The 16,744-nt window shown below is 36.6% G+C and overlaps 1 protein-coding gene across 1 annotated transcript in view; it reads left to right on the top strand.

Annotated features, from left to right (window-relative positions):
• The first annotated feature begins 3,878 nt into the window (after window positions 1-3,878).
• Window positions 3,879-16,744, top strand: part of ANGPT1 (angiopoietin 1) — a 301,739-nt gene continuing 288,873 nt past the window's right edge. Inside the window, exon 1 of the mRNA XM_025265176.2 lies at window positions 3,879-4,657. Within this exon, the coding sequence (XP_025120961.1) occupies window positions 4,361-4,657 (297 nt within the window). The 5' untranslated portion in view covers window positions 3,879-4,360. The remainder of the gene's footprint in view (window positions 4,658-16,744) is intronic.

The following is a 16,744-nucleotide window of genomic DNA, read 5'->3' as shown; positions in this document are numbered from 1 at the left end:
GAAAATCCCATGGAATCTGGTGGGATACAGTCCATGGGTTTGCAAAGTGTTGGACATGACTTTAGCAACTGAGCACACAGAATATAGAATATAGTCATAGAACATGTGCTGAATGACATTGTGCTTAGTATGCAAGGAGGAATAATGCTTTCCCATTCTTTTTGCTGTCACAGGAGTCCTATGAATACTAAAAGAGTTTTTAATGGTGTTTTTGAGAAATAATTTTGTTTTAGAGCATGATAATCATGATATATAACAGAACTGATCATTAAGAGTGGACTCAAGATACAGCCAGAACAATCAGACTGGGTATTTGTTAGCAGATGACACAACTGTATTGGTGCACCCTAGGTTAAAATTAGCTCTGTTTTGGAAAACCATAACATGAATTCATGAAGGCTGTGGGTAGAAAGAGGAAGAGTCCTCTCTTAACTATAGAAACCATGCTACTTCTGTCCCCTAAATTTAAGAAATGTTTTCTCTCCATTTCCTAGTACTCAGATATTGTTGGAGACATTATAGTTCAGAGGAATGTGAGTATGGGTTCTGGCGTTAGATGGACTGAGGATCAAATTCCTGTTCTGCTGCAAAGGAGATCATAGATCCTGGGCAGTTAACCTCTATATACTGTAATTTTCTTATCTGCAAAATGGGAATAAAATGTGTAATTATGGGAGTGTGTAGATATTAAAAGATGAAATTAATTCTTAAGGATTACAAATGTTATGCATTATTATTTTATCATGTTCTTATGCCTAACTCATTCTTTAAAATAACTTTGGTTTCATCCTGACTGTAGGCAAACTCATGCAGTAAATACAGCAGATGTGGTCAGCCATGTAGTAGATACTAAGTAAGTAATCAGTTCATTCACTCATTTCTTTAATTTTTTCATTCCTTCAACTAAAGGGATGGTAAGCACTGGAGAATCAATGATGGCAATGAGGAGATGACTTTATGACCTCACAGCTAGAGGGGATAAAGACCCAAAAAAGAAATAATTAGAAAGCAGTGTGAGAAGTGCCATGGAAACAAGAAGAGAAGGTTATTGAAATACATTGGAGAAAGCCAATTATTATGCCTGGAGAAATTAAAGTGTCACAAAAGAAGTAGAAAAGACTTGTCCTTAGGACAGATTTAGGGCCATCAATTCGCCATGTAAGTGATGTTCCCTGTCCCACTGGAAAGTTCCGGATGAGCCTAACATTTCCTGGGACTATTGTAAATATGAGATTGAACTTTAGAGCATATACCTCCCTATTTCAGAGTTCCAGTCATGCAAATAAAAGATACAGGACTTTTAAGATTAAGCTCCTTCACTATTCAAAACTTTTTTGAGTGGAAGTGAAAAAATGGGGCTGGGTTTCATGTTACCTCTTAAATTCTAAAGTCTTGTAAATTGTATCAGTTCTGAATATGTTCAGCAACAAAAAATAGTGTTGCTACCAGTTAGATTAAGTCCCCCAAAACTATGGTCTTTATGGCATGTCATTAGGATCTTCTAATGCACCCAGGGTCTGCTCAGCTGAAGTCCCAAAATGCAAGTCTAATTTTGCATGTTCCTGTGTTTTCAAGTTGCTTGAAATTGATTCTAAACTTTTTTTTCTGGATTGGCATCAGTGCTTCCAGTGTTATGGGTTTTTTGTTTGTTTGCTTATTTTTCTGGAAAATAAATCACTCTCTTAATATTTCTCTGTCTCTTCCTTTAATTTTTTTTTTCACTTTTCTTAGTTGTCTACTTTTCCCTCAGGAAGTTGTACCTTCCTTCTTTTCATTTGTTCAGATTGTAAAAGTTTACGTGAACAAACACATGTAGATACACTCAGATAGACAGACACACACACACAGAAGAGCAAAATTTTAACAATTCTTGCTGATACAAAACATAGAAGCACTTTAATAGACACCTCACTACTCTTTTGTGTATCTTCTGCCGATATTCGACTGTATTTAGTTCTTAATGAAGCACGTATAAGTGTTGGTTTTGGACTCTTTTCCTTCCAGGGATAATTTTTGAAGCCCGTAATGTTGGAAAATGTTCTCAGACAATTTGTGCTCTGCTGGTGCACTTTGTCCCTGTGGGCCCTTAAACACTCAATTTCATGGGTTACCTGTCGCTTTGTATGTTTGTTTTTTGGGGGCACAGAAAAGGATTAAACCACCTTAGTAGTATAAAATGGCTTTTAATCAAATTTTTTCCTTCTAAGTATGATCACTTAACCTGCTTTATAACTGTGAATCAGTGCAGCTGGAGCCCTTTTGGAAATCCTTTGGCTGGTGTGGGGTTAGAAGCATAAGGTTGGAATCAGTTGGCTAGAGTTCACTATTGGCACCGTTGTTTGCTGGCTGTGTGACTTATGGCTGATTAGCCTTTCTTTGATTCAGTTTTTCTATTGATAAAAATAGAGTCAAAGGTAATATTCATGTCTTTGGTTTGTTGGGATAGTTAAATAAGATTGTGTGTGAGGAGTGCTTAGCCTGACCTGGAATATAGTAAGTTCTCAGCAAGTGTCATTCTTATTATGGCATATGAGTAGCATAGCCAACAGGGAGACAGGGCAATATCAGGAAGAGGCCGCAAAGGCAGTCCACAGACTATTTCTATGTTTGGTATTACTTGCTCCTGTATCTGTCAGTTCAGAAATTTGTTATTTTGTGTGGAAAGGTCTGATAAATCTTGGCACAATTTCCCCCCAAGTAAATCACATTATTTCTGAAATTTGTTTTGTACTCGCCTTTAACTTCTTTCCACACATCAGTCTCTAACCCTTACCGCTCTTCATCTACTGCCTTCTGCCTCTATTCCAGGACATGAGAGTCAACATCTGTGGCTTCTGTTTTCACACCATGATTGCAGTTGGGAAACTCCATTCCCCAAAATCCCTCCCAGTTCTTGGTGAAAGCCTCTGCTTATAATTCATGTTTTCCACACAGAACTAGTAAAGATCTCAGTGCTGTAAAATTAATTCTATAATTATCACCTGTTCTTTATGTTCAAATGTTTGTTCAAATGTTTACACCCTACATTTAAGAAATCATCTTCTGATACTTTTTATTTCGTACTTAATAGAAGCAGAGATTTCTCCCATACAGCCCTATGCTGTCTCGTTAACACACCTGATCTGTTTGTTCTCAGATAGTTTTCCTGTGCAGCCATGGGAGAATTTAAGTAGAACTTCCATACCAGCATTAAAGATAGTCATAGCAGTACCAAAGAGGCCCTTGTGAAATATATGATTGGGATGTACCACAGGAATTAATAATTCTCAGGCCACTGTCTTAAATGGTAACCACAGTGTTTTTGTAAGGAAGTTGCTCAATTTATGTACACAGAACACACAGGGCTGCATTCTGACTGGGGAGCCAGTTTTATTTAAAATTTATATCTCAGAAAATACTAAAATTATTCTACTTAATATGCACATGCTATATTCCTTTGAGTGACATTATGAAATATTTTGCTAATTTGACCCTTCCTGATAATTTCCTGAAATTCTAAGTGAATAAATGCCATCGCTAAAAATGGTTTTAATGTCTTTTTCCCCAGAGTAAAGAATTATTTTTTTAAAAAAATTAATAATTGTACAGATTCATCAACCACTGTAAAAAATAATTTTCTTGGAAGCTATGCCAGTTTTCTTCTTCAGGTTCCCCAATTAAGTAAAACTTTAAAGACATACTTCTAGTTTGCTGGATTTTAGTAGGTCAGCATACACACCAAAAGTGTATTAAGGTGGACTGCTCTATTTATTGATTTGCAGTGAATCTGCTAAAGGCTCAAGGCAATTGTCTGCGGAAGGGGCGGGAGGGCCATACACGATCGAGGTCATGCGCATCTAGCCAATTTGTAAGACGATCCAGCCGCTTCAAGCCATCAGCAATCCTTAGCATAGGGGCACACTCATGCATTCTTGTCAAGTCATCTTGTGAAAGGCTGCCTGCTTCCAGCTTGGCTTGGATGTGCAACCTTAATAAAACTCACTGAGGTCTGGGAGAAAATAGCAGATCTGCAGCAGATAGGGTAGAGGAAAGGGTCTAGAATATGTACACGCAGCTGACTCAGGCAGGCTCCACGCTGAACGGTTACACCGAGAGGAAACAATAAATCTCAGCTACTATGCAATAAATATCTCAAGTTTTTAACTAAGGAAACTATCATTACGGTGAAATTAAAAAAAAAAATACCATTTTAGAACAAAGCTAAAAATGGCTAGTTTTCTGTGATTCTTCTACAAAACTTTCTTTGAAAGGGAAAAGTCAAACAAACAAGCAGTTTTACCTGAAATAAAGAACTAGTTTAAAGGTCAGAAGAAAGGAGCGAGTTTTGCGAGAGGCACGGAAAGAGAGTGCCGGCAGTACAATGACAGTTTTCCTTTCCTTTGCTTTCCTCGCTGCTATTCTGACTCACATAGGGTGCAGCAACCAGCGCCGAAGTCCAGAAAACGGTGGGAGAAGATATAACCGGATTCAACATGGGCAATGTGCCTACACTTTCATTCTTCCAGAACACGACGGTAACTGTCGTGAGAGTACGACAGACCAGTACAACACAAACGCTCTGCAGAGAGATGCTCCACACGTGGAACAGGATTTCTCTTCCCAGAAACTTCAACATCTGGAGCATGTGATGGAAAATTATACTCAGTGGCTGCAAAAAGTAAGTGAACGCTTTCAGTTTCTAATTCCACGGAGCCTTTTCTGTTCTCAGCTGCAACTAACTTAGAGTTCCTTAGGGGGCCATTTGTGTGTTTACCTTTTGCTCCAGGGGGGCAGTGTTTGCAAATGCAAGACGGCTCTCTCCCTGTGACTTAAGAGGGTGAGCCAACGTTTTGTAAGCTTGTGCTTCTGAGGTATGGTGGCACCCCATTTGTGTGCCTAACACTGGCACATTTTGTGACATTTTTGGTTTTCTCTTATTTAAAATTTAGCTTGAGTTTTTCTGACTGTCAAAGCCCAACTTAAAAAAAACAAAGCATGTATGTCTTGAGTAAGTTGGTGAAAAAATTAAATAACAACAGTACTATTAGGATCAAATCAATTTTACACCGTGAAATTTTGTGCAGCTCGGACAGAAAGTCATCACCAGATACTTATTTTTCAACCTCTAGTAAAGTTAATATAAAATGTGGATAAATACAAAGTATGATATTTGATTGAAGAAATTGAATAAGTATGTAAAGGAAACAGTTTCAGCAACTAGTAGAATAGTAAAGGACTGATTTCTGTCATATATTTCTTCTGTCCTTGAGAAAAAAATCAGGAAAATATATTTGAATGTGAATTCATTAGGAAGAGGTTGTTTGCCCACTGTGAAAAGACATGCACCTGCAGCTTTGGGCTGAACATGACATGTAAATTTTGCTATGTCCCTAAAGTGCCTCTTTCCTCAAGACGTTATCGTCACACACAGTGCAATGTGGGGATCCAGATAAGTGTTAATGTTGAGTATGCACTGAATCCTAATTTGTAAAAATCAAGCATCGTATTTAGTTATTTCTCTATAAACCATTTAAAAGTTTTTGTTGAAAATATGCCAATGAAAAATAACACACTTTCTGAAATTCCTTCCCTCTTTGCTCTCTGTTTAATTGTGTAACAAGTAAGCAGCAGATAACAAGTGTGTTCAAATGTGTCACTGGAAGGGTGACAATGTCAGTGTCCCATTTGTAGAAAGCTTCTCCCCCAGGGATCTTTGCTAAAAATTCACTTGATGTGTATGGTTAGGAACACAAGCAGTCTAGTCGTCTTTATGTTAGTCTGTTAACAGAACAAACCCTTTAAGAAGATAAAAGATAGGGAAAGGACAAATGCTCTTTTTTGTTCCTGTGTGGTCACACTCACTTAGATCACCTCCTGCTGAATCATGCCAAGTAATAGTTATTTTACTTTTGTCCACTAGGGACTGAACTAAGATCACTGTTATTTTATTTGACAAGTTAACGAAAACTTCGTAGTTTTAGAGTTTCCAATCTTGGAATTTTAGTTAATCTTCCTATTGTAGATTACAGGTGAAAAAAATACATCGATAGGCAAAATAATAGAAAACAAACAATTCTGAAGTCTTTTGATAACATGGCTTAAATTTCAGGCACTAGTTAAATGTAGCTTAAATTTCAGGCACTAATTACAACAGCAGTTTATAATAGGATTTTTTTTTCCTTTCACAAAACATATTTCCATCATGAACAAATGAATTTGGTTGAATAGCTTATTACTATTCTCAGTATACTGTTCATACAGTTTTGAATGGGAATTTAATCATTATAAATTAGTCTGGATTCATTGAGGAAGGTGGAGAGGGAAATTTAGTCCCAAATTGTCTTCAATGAGTTGTTCTACCAAAAATGTAATATTTTGTTTGCTTAAAATATACAATCCAAATGATGATTTAAGCATGAAAATGCATATTTTTGTTGTTTTTATGTAGTTATTCAACAGTAACAGGATACAGACATGATTCTACTGGGTTTAAATCATGCACATGCTTCATATATTAATGTTTGAAATACATTTGATTTTTGTTTGTATTATTTTTGGTCAAGATTATGGCGTAGTTTTCAGATTATAGCCAAGCATAACTATGAACATGTCTTTTGGTTAAACTGACCCTTGCTAGCATGAATCAAGCAGAATATATGCTGACAGTGTCTCTGTTGGTTTGAGTCAGAGCAGTTTGGCTTGACAATTGTCCGTTTGAATTTGCATATCTTTTGTCATTGTTAATGCGATTGGTTGGAGGATCAAGAAACCAAATAAATGCATTCAGCAAAGAACTTGCTAAAGGCTCTCATAAGTTTCCCTTAATTAGAAGTTTTCTATACTTCAAGCTCTAAGTTTCATGCATTGTATTTATTTTGATAATTCAAATGGAAATCTTTTTTATTGTAACCATTTGGTGTACTTAATACTGTAATTTGTATTACTTCTATTTTGATTCCCAGTAGTTGTATTAGGATCAGAAGTAATGCACTGCAGAACCTGAGGCTATCAGTGTAAGTAATTCATCCATTTATTCAACAGAATAATTAATCAAACATGTGATTATTATGCAGCTCATGTCATCACTATTCGGAATTTTTTTTAATGCAAAATGTATGTTATCAATGCTAGCAGCAACTTGATGATAATTTATGTTAATGTATTACCTTGCTTGATGTTTGGTAAACTGGATTCTTTTAAATATTCTTCACAAGAGACTAGCTGTCACGATAGTCAATATATGAGACTTAGACTTCCCAATCTCATTCCTCAACTTTTCTGGTCTTGTAACTGAATAAGATGAGAAGCAAGGTGGGCAGTGGGGCATAGAATGTATTGGTCATCATAAGTGCTGGAACTGTTACGTTACTGGTCTCTTGATGTGACAGATTTAGTTCTTGGAGATCAGCTTTCCATGATAACTTGTTGATTAACAGCAACATGAGATAGGTTTGCAGAATCATCCTTACTTTTAAATCAGGAAAAGCAATATACATAAATGTTCAAAAGTCACATTTTTATTGGATGAAACACCTGGGTTGTCTGTCTAGGTTTGACTTTCTTCTGCCATATAGCTCTTTTCAGAATTATTAACAAACCATACTAATACCTGAGAGTGACCAGATCTTAGGATAGTAAAGATAAGTACAAAAGGCCTTTGTATCTTTGCCGCTTTTTTTGTGATTCCTTTTTACTTTCCTATGACACAAAAATCTCTATTGTTGAATGTCTATTCCACATCCTGTGCTTCTTGAACTGTTGTTTTCTTTCTCTCATATACCCCAAGTTCACAAATACGTGTATTTAAAATGTATTGGGAGAATGCTTAGAAAGTCTGTTTACCTTTGCCAAATGGTGTCTTTTCTTTTTTTTTGATTGAAAGTATAAATAAATTGAGTTAAAAACATGCCTTGTAACAGAGAGCAAAGATCTATCTACTATACTATTTCACACTAAAATTAATGAATTGATTGTTAGTATAAAATTCAGTTATGAATTGTCATCAAAATATTAATAAATGAAACACTTTTAATAAAGTGCTTGGATAATTTATTTTTTGACTGCACTTTTTGACTAACAACATTCTCTACTTGAATACTGTATTCTTTGCTTCAGAGAATTAGGATTTAGCATACAGTTATCTGAAATATATTAATGATAACAAGGGCTTCCCTGATGGCTCAGATGGTAAAAAATCTATCTGCAATGCAGGAGACCTGAGTTCAACCCCTGGGTTGGAAAGATCTCCTGGAGGAGGGCATGGCAACCTATTTCAGTATTCTTGTGTGGAGAATCCCCTTGGACAGAGGAGCCTGGCAGGCTACAGTCCATGGGGTTGCAAAGAGTTGGACACGACTGAGTGACTAAGCACAGCACAGCAGTGATAGTGATAAGCTTTTTTAAAAAAAACCCTTGTATTACACCTATCAACTCATATTAATATCTACTAGAGTGTGACTTCCCTGTGTGTTTGTCCAGTGTCATTTCCCCAGGGCTTAGAGTAGTATATCATCCGTGTGTGTGTGCTTAGTCACTCAGTCATGTCTGACTCTCTGTGACCCCATGGACTGTAGCCCGCCGGGCTTCTCTGTCTATGGGGGTTCTCCTGGCAAGAATACTGGAGTGGTTGCCATGTCCTCCTCCAGGGGATCCTCCACAGAATATGGATAATAAATGTTTGTTGATTGAATAAATGAATGCATTGTCTTTGTATTGCAGTCTGCACTTACTATGTGCTATTAACATTTTGGGTATATACTTTACTTTCCCAACTATATTTTAAGTTATCTCTTAAGCAAGGACCATGTGGAGGAGGAAAAAGAATACTTTCTCTACCATTCCAGGTTCATGACTGAGACCTCTCTATAATAAAAAAACATGTTAACAAGAGAAAAACAAACAGAAGTTTAATAATATGTATACCTGCACCCAGGAAAACTGAGTAACCCCGCCAAAATGACCTCAAATATTGTTTCCAGCTAAACACAAAAGATGTCTCAGGTAAGCCAGGTTTTCAGGGCAAGCACAGTACACAAGAGTAGGGTTGTTATGAAGATTTAAATCCGTGCCTCCTCTGTTGATAGAGTTGCTAGAGGTTCAGTCATCTTCCTCTTGTGATACAGAGAGTGAGTATGTGTGCATGTGTGCTAAGTTGCTTCAGTCATGTCTGATTCGTTGCGACCCGTGCACTGTAGCCTGCCAGGCTCCTCTGTCCATGGGACTCTCCAGGCAAGAATACTGGAGTGAGTAGCCATTCCCTTCTCCAGGGGAATCTTCCCAACCCAGGGATTAAACCCAGGTCTCTTACGTCTCCTGCACTGGCAGCATGGGCTATTTACTAGGGTACCTGGGAAACCCACATCCTTACAAATGGAGATCTCTCTTGTAAATGTAAATTCCTCTGTAAATGTAAGTTAGAAGGCTAATTCCTACTTGGTTTTTGGAGCTTTTCCTATGTCTGCTGTTTCTTAAAAATAATCAGCCTGCATAAAAAAAAAAAAAAAGAAAGAAAGAAAAAAAAAATCAGCCTGAAATAATCCTTATGCCAAAAGGCATATTTTGGTGTGACAAATTCTGCTCCCTTTCAACTACATCATGCAACATTTTTGTCCTAATATTACATTAAAAGATATTGAGTCTAGGCTATATGGTATTAATTATCCAAATTGTATTTAGCCAAATGGTCTAGGATCTTAAAAACTTCTATGACTCCATTTGTCTTCTTAATTATTCTTTAAGAGTCAGCTTCATTGCCAGTTTCTCCATGAAATTTACCCACACTCTACTTACCCTCAAAGGCCGAGTTCTCCAGTATTATCACATTGTACATATCATGTTAGTAATGCATTTCCATGTTGTATAGCTGTTGTCATTTTCATTATCTGTCTTGATGGCTGTTTGCCTACTTAGACTATGAGTCCCCAGAGTGTAGTGAATGTCTCCTTATCCACCTTTATATTTTCCCAAGGTGTCTATTAAATGTCTGAACAATAGTACTGTTATCATTATAATGTAAAAATAAAAAATTGCAAGTGCTAAAGTGTGTGGGTGTGCTAGGTATAAAATAAAGTGAGTTAAGGGACCTTGCAACTGCTTTCAGATGCCAAAATTGGCTTCTAAGTTATTTGAGGGTCAGCTAGATCTTCCTATGGGATGAAAAATAACTTTATACTTCTAGACTAATAGGTAAACATTTATTGCATACAGGGTAATATGTGCACATGTGAATCTAAGTAACTAGAACTGACTTCACATCTGTAGATTGTTTTAGTGACTGGTAACTGTGTAATACTAAACCAGAGAGGGTGCTTTCTTATTTGCATGTGAGGGGATTTCTAGAATGGGTAAAATGAGCAGACAGTCAACAAGTATGTTTTTAAAAATTTGTTGTTAAATTTGAATAAAATATGCATATATGATTTATGCATGTGCTTAGTCACTTGGTTGTGTCCGACTCTTTGTGACCCTTTGGCTGTAGCCCACCAGGCTCCTCTGTCCATGAGATTTTTCAGGCAAGAATACTGGATGGGTTGCCATTTCCCTCTCCAGGGGATCTTCCTGACCCAGGGATTGAACCTGTGTCTCCTGTGTCTCTTGTATTGCAGGCAGATTCTTTACCTGTTGAGCCATCTCGAAAGCCATTATTTATACCTAGAGATAGAAAAAATGTCAATTGCTGAGAAATGTTAATAGGAATAACAATTGTCTTTTAAACTCACTTGTAGAAATTTCTCCACTAACTTCGTTTGAGAATAACCCCTGATTTTCAAGCTAAATAGACCTCTGTATTAACTTTTCAATGAATACTTCGATTTTGATTGTTATATTTAAAACTGAAAGATCCAAGAAGGCATGCAAACTTTCCGGGCCCCAGAAGTTGGGCATTTGGAGCTATAATACAGTCTTTTGAGTGTCTCTGCAAGAAGGAGCAAGCCTTTCCCCAAACTGTCTCCACTGATGGTCTCAGGTTTTGGGATCAGGGCAACAGGTTTTTTCCTAAGGGTAACTGCAGCCCTTCCTTACTCCTGACTTCCATTTCACATTGAGCTTTTAGTAGCACTCATCTCATATGTAATTCTTGATTCAATGTAAAGTGTATAAGAATGTATTGTTCTTTTCCTTAATATCCTAGTACAGTTTTCCATTATGTGAGAAAAGAATTCGGATTCTTTACCATGAGGTCCTATATGATCAGCCCCACACTCCTCTCTAGATATCTCAGTTATTAAAACTTTCCCTCATTCCAGACACTCAGATGACTTTAGTCTTCTTGTTATGACTCCCTCAGACCAGCTCATTCCTGTCTCAGTGACTTTACATGCTGTTTACCTAGCTAGAAAAATTCTTGCCCCACATCTTGGTATAAATGGCTCTTTCTCTTCATTCAGCCCTTTGCTCAGAAATATTCTTTGAAAGTCTTCTTTGAGCACCATTACCTACCACTTTTCCTCACTCTGCTAAGTGATTTTCTATCATTATATATATAATTTCTTCATGGCATTTACCACTGTGATCTTTTGTTGTTTATTGTTTGTCACAAAATTGATTCTATCTGCCTCTGCTAAGAATGTAAACACCACCACAGGCCCTAGTCTGTTTTGTTCCGTACAGTGTACCTTTACTGGTAGAAGAGTGCATGATACGCAGTTGACCTCAGTAAATATTTGCATATATATCCTCTCAGACCCGCTATGCTGTGAGGTAGGGACTGTGCCTGTTTTGTTCACTAGTTCTTTTTTTTTATTATTTTATATATTATTTTGATAGCAGATCTACTTCTCTTGCACAATGACTGGAACATAGTTGAAAAGAATAATTTTTTTTAATGACTAGAGAAATGAATGAATTCCATGGGCAAATTTCAACTCAAACATATGTATGAAAATAAGACTTAACTATGTTCTGTACATTTCCCTACTAACTATGTTAATGGGAGAAATTTTAATTAGTCCTGAATTTCTGTAATCTATTACATGAGTCAACAAACTTTGGCCCTTGGCCTAAATTCTGCCTGCTACCTATGTTTGTAAATAAACTTTATTAGAATACATGTGCGCTCATTCCTTAACTGTCCATCTATTTTTAAATAAAGTTTTATTGAAACAGAGCCATACCCATTTGCTTATGTATTGTCTATGGCTGCTTTCTTTGTGTAAAGGCAGAGTTGAGTGGTTACAATAGAGTCCAGAAGGCCCACAGAGCTTTAAATCTGATATCCAGGCCTTTACAAAAAAAAAAAGTTTGCTGAGCCCTGTTCTATATCTCAAAAGGAATGTAGTATTAACATTGAGACCATTGGAAAGTAAATTGTGAGGTTTGCTGTGTGAGAAAAGGATGGCACTGCAGGAAGCCAAGTAATCTTCAAGTCCTTGCCAGTTGGCAGGGATCCTGTCTAAGCCATTTCTTGGCTTGGTATTGGAACATGCTGTGAGATGACATTTTAGAGTACAGGTAGATAAATTTCATGTCTTTTTTTGCCCCTGCCCTTCTTCATGTGAACAGAGAAATGTTTCAAAAACAAATACATGTTAAAAAATAAAAAGCACCTGAATAACAAATCAGCAGCCTCTGGTTAAACAATGAACAGGTCTGGGTGCCAGGGTGCTCTGTGCCTGTTTCATCTTGTTGTGACATTAACAAGAATGTTGACAAAATATCAGAGGCATTCTATTTTCATAGAAATGGGACTCCAGCTCTGTCTTTTACATTCAGTCTGTTTAGAAATCTTCTCTCCTCTGTCATTTGTTTTAGATATAAATGATGCAAGCGTTCCCTCTCTATAAATGATGAGATGGGGAGGAGCAACAAGTGGGATGCTCAGCTACAAAATTCAGAGGTTTATCATCCCCTTTGCTGTATTTTATTAATTAAGGAGTGTTTTGTTTTGTTTTGTTTTCTTCTCCTTCTGCATGCCTTGTCTCTGTGTGGAAACATCAGCTGCCTTTTCCTGGGCCTTGTCTTCTTTTTAAATACCACAAGTTATATTGTGTCATTTGCTTACATGCGCAACCCTAATTACATTCTGAGTCATCCTTGCCTTTTGTTTCAATACAAGATTATCGTTTGCTGTGAAGTTCGGAAGTTCCACACCCCCTTTGGTTCTAGCCCCATGGTCTGAGAGAAGGAGGGCCTCTTAGCGTTTAAATCTCTTTACAAAATGTACAAAAGATATGCCCCCTCCCTTATCACAGAGGTTTCTAAAGAATGAAGCACTCCATGGATTATCTTTTCTTTATATTTGGAGGCTCTATACCTAAATGCTTTTCTCTAATTCTTACATAGAAATATTGTAAGTGGGAGGTTTTCAGGCTTATTTAATCTTTTTTTGCCTATCTAAATGATCTGATTTCTTCCTTCAAACAAATAAAAAGGTAATACTTAACCAAGAAAGTGAAGAAAACATATAAAGCCAGACACGACACTACTGGTAGCTAATAATTTCATCAATAATGTATTTGGACATACACAGATCTTTTGGCAGTAAGTATTGGAGAATATAGAGAAAAAATAATGTAATAAATTATATATACTATATGACTATCAGCTCACTTACTACAGGTCCACATTCTCATGTATTGAAGTTTGTCTACTGAAAGTGCATGAAAATTAGCATCAAGCTGTGTCTAAAGTAAATAAGTAGCTGAAATATTAATAAAATACCAATGAAATGTGAATGTTTTGAATTGTTAATAACATATACATGCAAGCCATCAAACTCAGTGGCATCAAATAGGTAAACTTACTATATATTTCTACAAAATGGCTGAATAATTTTGGAAGATGGTGTATTTTAAAGTTTCATTTTATGTTTGGTTTAATTCATTAAGAAGTTATACACTGTATAGATAGTCACTGTTCTGTTTGTGAAAGCTAAATGAGTTGAATGATAATACTAGACCCTAAAGATTATTGGAGGATTTCTCTTCTATACTGTTGGTGGGAATGTAAGTTGGTGCAGCAACTATGGAAAACAGTATGGAGGTTCCTCAGAAAACTAAAAATAGAACCGTCATATGATCCCGCAATCCTACTCCTGGGCATGTGCCTGGACAGAATTATAATTAAAAAGATACATGCACCCCTGTGTTCATAGCAGCACTATTCACAATAGTCAAGACATGGAAACAACCTAAATGTCCACTGACAGATGAATGGATAAAGAAAATGTGCTACACGTATACAATGGAGTACTACTCAGCCATAAAGAAGAACAATGTAATGCCATTTGTAGCAGCATGGATGCAACTAGAAATGATCATACTAAGTGAAATAAGTCAAAATGAGAAAGACAAATACCATATGATGTCACTTACATGTAGAATCTAAAATATGGCACAAATGAACCTACATATAGAACAGAAACAGACACACAGACATAGAGAACAGACCCGTGATTGCCAAGGTTTGGGGAGAGGGGTGGGCTGGGAGTTTGAGGTTAGTAGGTGGAAACTATTACATTTAGAATAGATAAACAACAAGGCCCTACTGTATAGCACAGGGAACTATATCCAATTTCAATTTCTTGGGGTAAAAGAATATAAAAAGAATGTGCATATGTATACAACTGAGTCACTTGCTATACAGCAGAAATTAGCACAACATTCTAAATCATTTCTTTTCTTCAATAAAAAAGGAAAGATTACTGGAGAATTTCCGTTCCCAGAAAACAAAATCCCAAATTTTATTTCTAAACCTTTAAAGATAATTCCAAGATTTTATAAAACATTTTAACCCTGTTCTTGTCTTCACTATTAATATATAGTTGACTAGATTATAATCCAGTGGGAATTTATTGTGGCTAAAGGTTTGATTTGGTGTATGTACCCAGCAGCCCTTCTATCTACCTTATCTCAATTGCTCAGACATGAGGCAAGATTTGTATCTTTATTACTAATAACACCAGTATTTATTGTCCAGTTTTACTCAGTTTTTGAATGTCAAGAACAGAGTTATAATAAGCAGTAAGTTTAATATTTATAGAATTAATGAAAAATTTATTGAATAAATTGAGTATTTAATGACTTTTAAATGTTAATAATATAGTGAAGTTTGATATTTTTAACAAATGAGTTAATGAATTGTACATATTTCTTAGCAATGGAGCCTTGCTGCTGCTGCTGCTGCTAAGTCGCTTCAGTCATGTCCGACTCTGTGCGACCCCAGAGACGGCAGCCCACCAGGCTCCCCGTCCCTGGGATTCTCCAGGCAAGAACACTGGAGTGGGTTGCCATTTCCTTCTCCAATGCATGAAAGTGAAAAGTGAAAGGGAAGTCGCTCAGTCGTGTCCGACTCCTAGTGACCCCATGGACTGTAGCCTACCAGTCTCCTCTGTCCATGGGATTTACCAGGCAAGAGTACTGGAGTGGGGTGCCATTGCCTTCTCCAAGTGGAGCCTTATTTCCAACAAATTATTAGGCAGAAACTTAAAACGTAATCTAGATGCAAAGCAAGGGGCTAAAGGAGAAATGGAGTGAGGCCCCACCATGACCCTCTTCCTCAACCCCTCTCCCAGTGGCATCCTTGAAGAGACTCTATCTGTACAAAAGAATACAGATTCAAAATAACTGCAACAGAAGTTTCAAATAATCAAATATTAGCCAGATAAAGTTGCCAAAACCAATCTACTGGCAGGAAGGAAGAAACATAACACTTGAAATTTGAATATTTTTGGCAAACTGATGTAAGGATATCCAAATTTGCCATATGCAAAGTTTAAGAATATTAATGTGTAAGTTACCAAAAATATGTAGACTCAAAAGTGTTGAGGCCTGCACATATTTAACATGACTTAAATATGTTGACAGTAGGCAATTCTTGGATAACTAGTGACAACTTGTATAACTTACCTATTTTCATGATAGTTTATGCTTTTTTAAATTTAAGAATATTAATTACATTGATGACTTAATATCTCAAGCTACACTATTTACTTAGAACAGAATTCATTGTTAAGGGTAGTGAAAAGGAATATGAATTTTAAGTAGGCATTTTGGTATTTTCAAAATGTGCAAAGATTCTTGTTAAATATACTAAGCTAATCTTTATTTTTATTTTTAGTACATGACAGCAGAATTGCCATTTCTTGTTCACATGTGCTGGCTCTTTAGGATTTTTAAAGACATTGCCTGGGTTCTGAAGAGTAATTCAGTTAAGAATAGGTAAAAATCATTCTTGAATCTACTTTCCCAAATACACCTGAACTACCACATATCACAGTATACTGGAGGAGGACGATCATATGAAGGCAATGCCTTCAATTCCATTAACTCTGTGGAGCTTTTCCTCTTTCTTTAGAAGATGAATAATGCAGAGCTGTTTGATATACTATTGGGATGAAGGCTCCAAAATTAGACCTTATACAAATTTATTATTAACTTGCTTATTATATCAGAAGTGAAAGTTCTAATTTCCTTTCTGGTTTCGCAGTGGCCTGCTTTTTCTTAAACACTAGTTGGCCCATTCTTCATTTTGGAGACTTATGAGGCTTGAAAACCAGAAAAGAGAGGTGATGAATCCACTGTAGCCCCTTTTTGCTGAGAAGTCTAAACCCACTGAAACAGATAATGAAATCAAATGCATTGTTTGTGTCCACTGTTCCCTGTGCCAAGTCTAGAGACAGTACCACACAGTGATGACATGTGTTGTACCTAGAGCCGGACCACCCGGGTGAATCTTGACAGTACCGCTTCTTGCTGTGTGACCTTGGGCAAGCTTCTCTATGCCTCATTTTCATTACTAGTAAAATAAGGTAATAGCACCTACATTA

This window comes from Bubalus bubalis, chromosome 15, assembly GCF_019923935.1.
Source record: "Bubalus bubalis isolate 160015118507 breed Murrah chromosome 15, NDDB_SH_1, whole genome shotgun sequence".
NCBI lineage: Eukaryota > Metazoa > Chordata > Mammalia > Artiodactyla > Bovidae > Bubalus > Bubalus bubalis.
The sequence above is the reverse complement of the archived record's forward strand: the minus strand, read 5'-3'. Positions and strand labels throughout refer to the sequence as shown.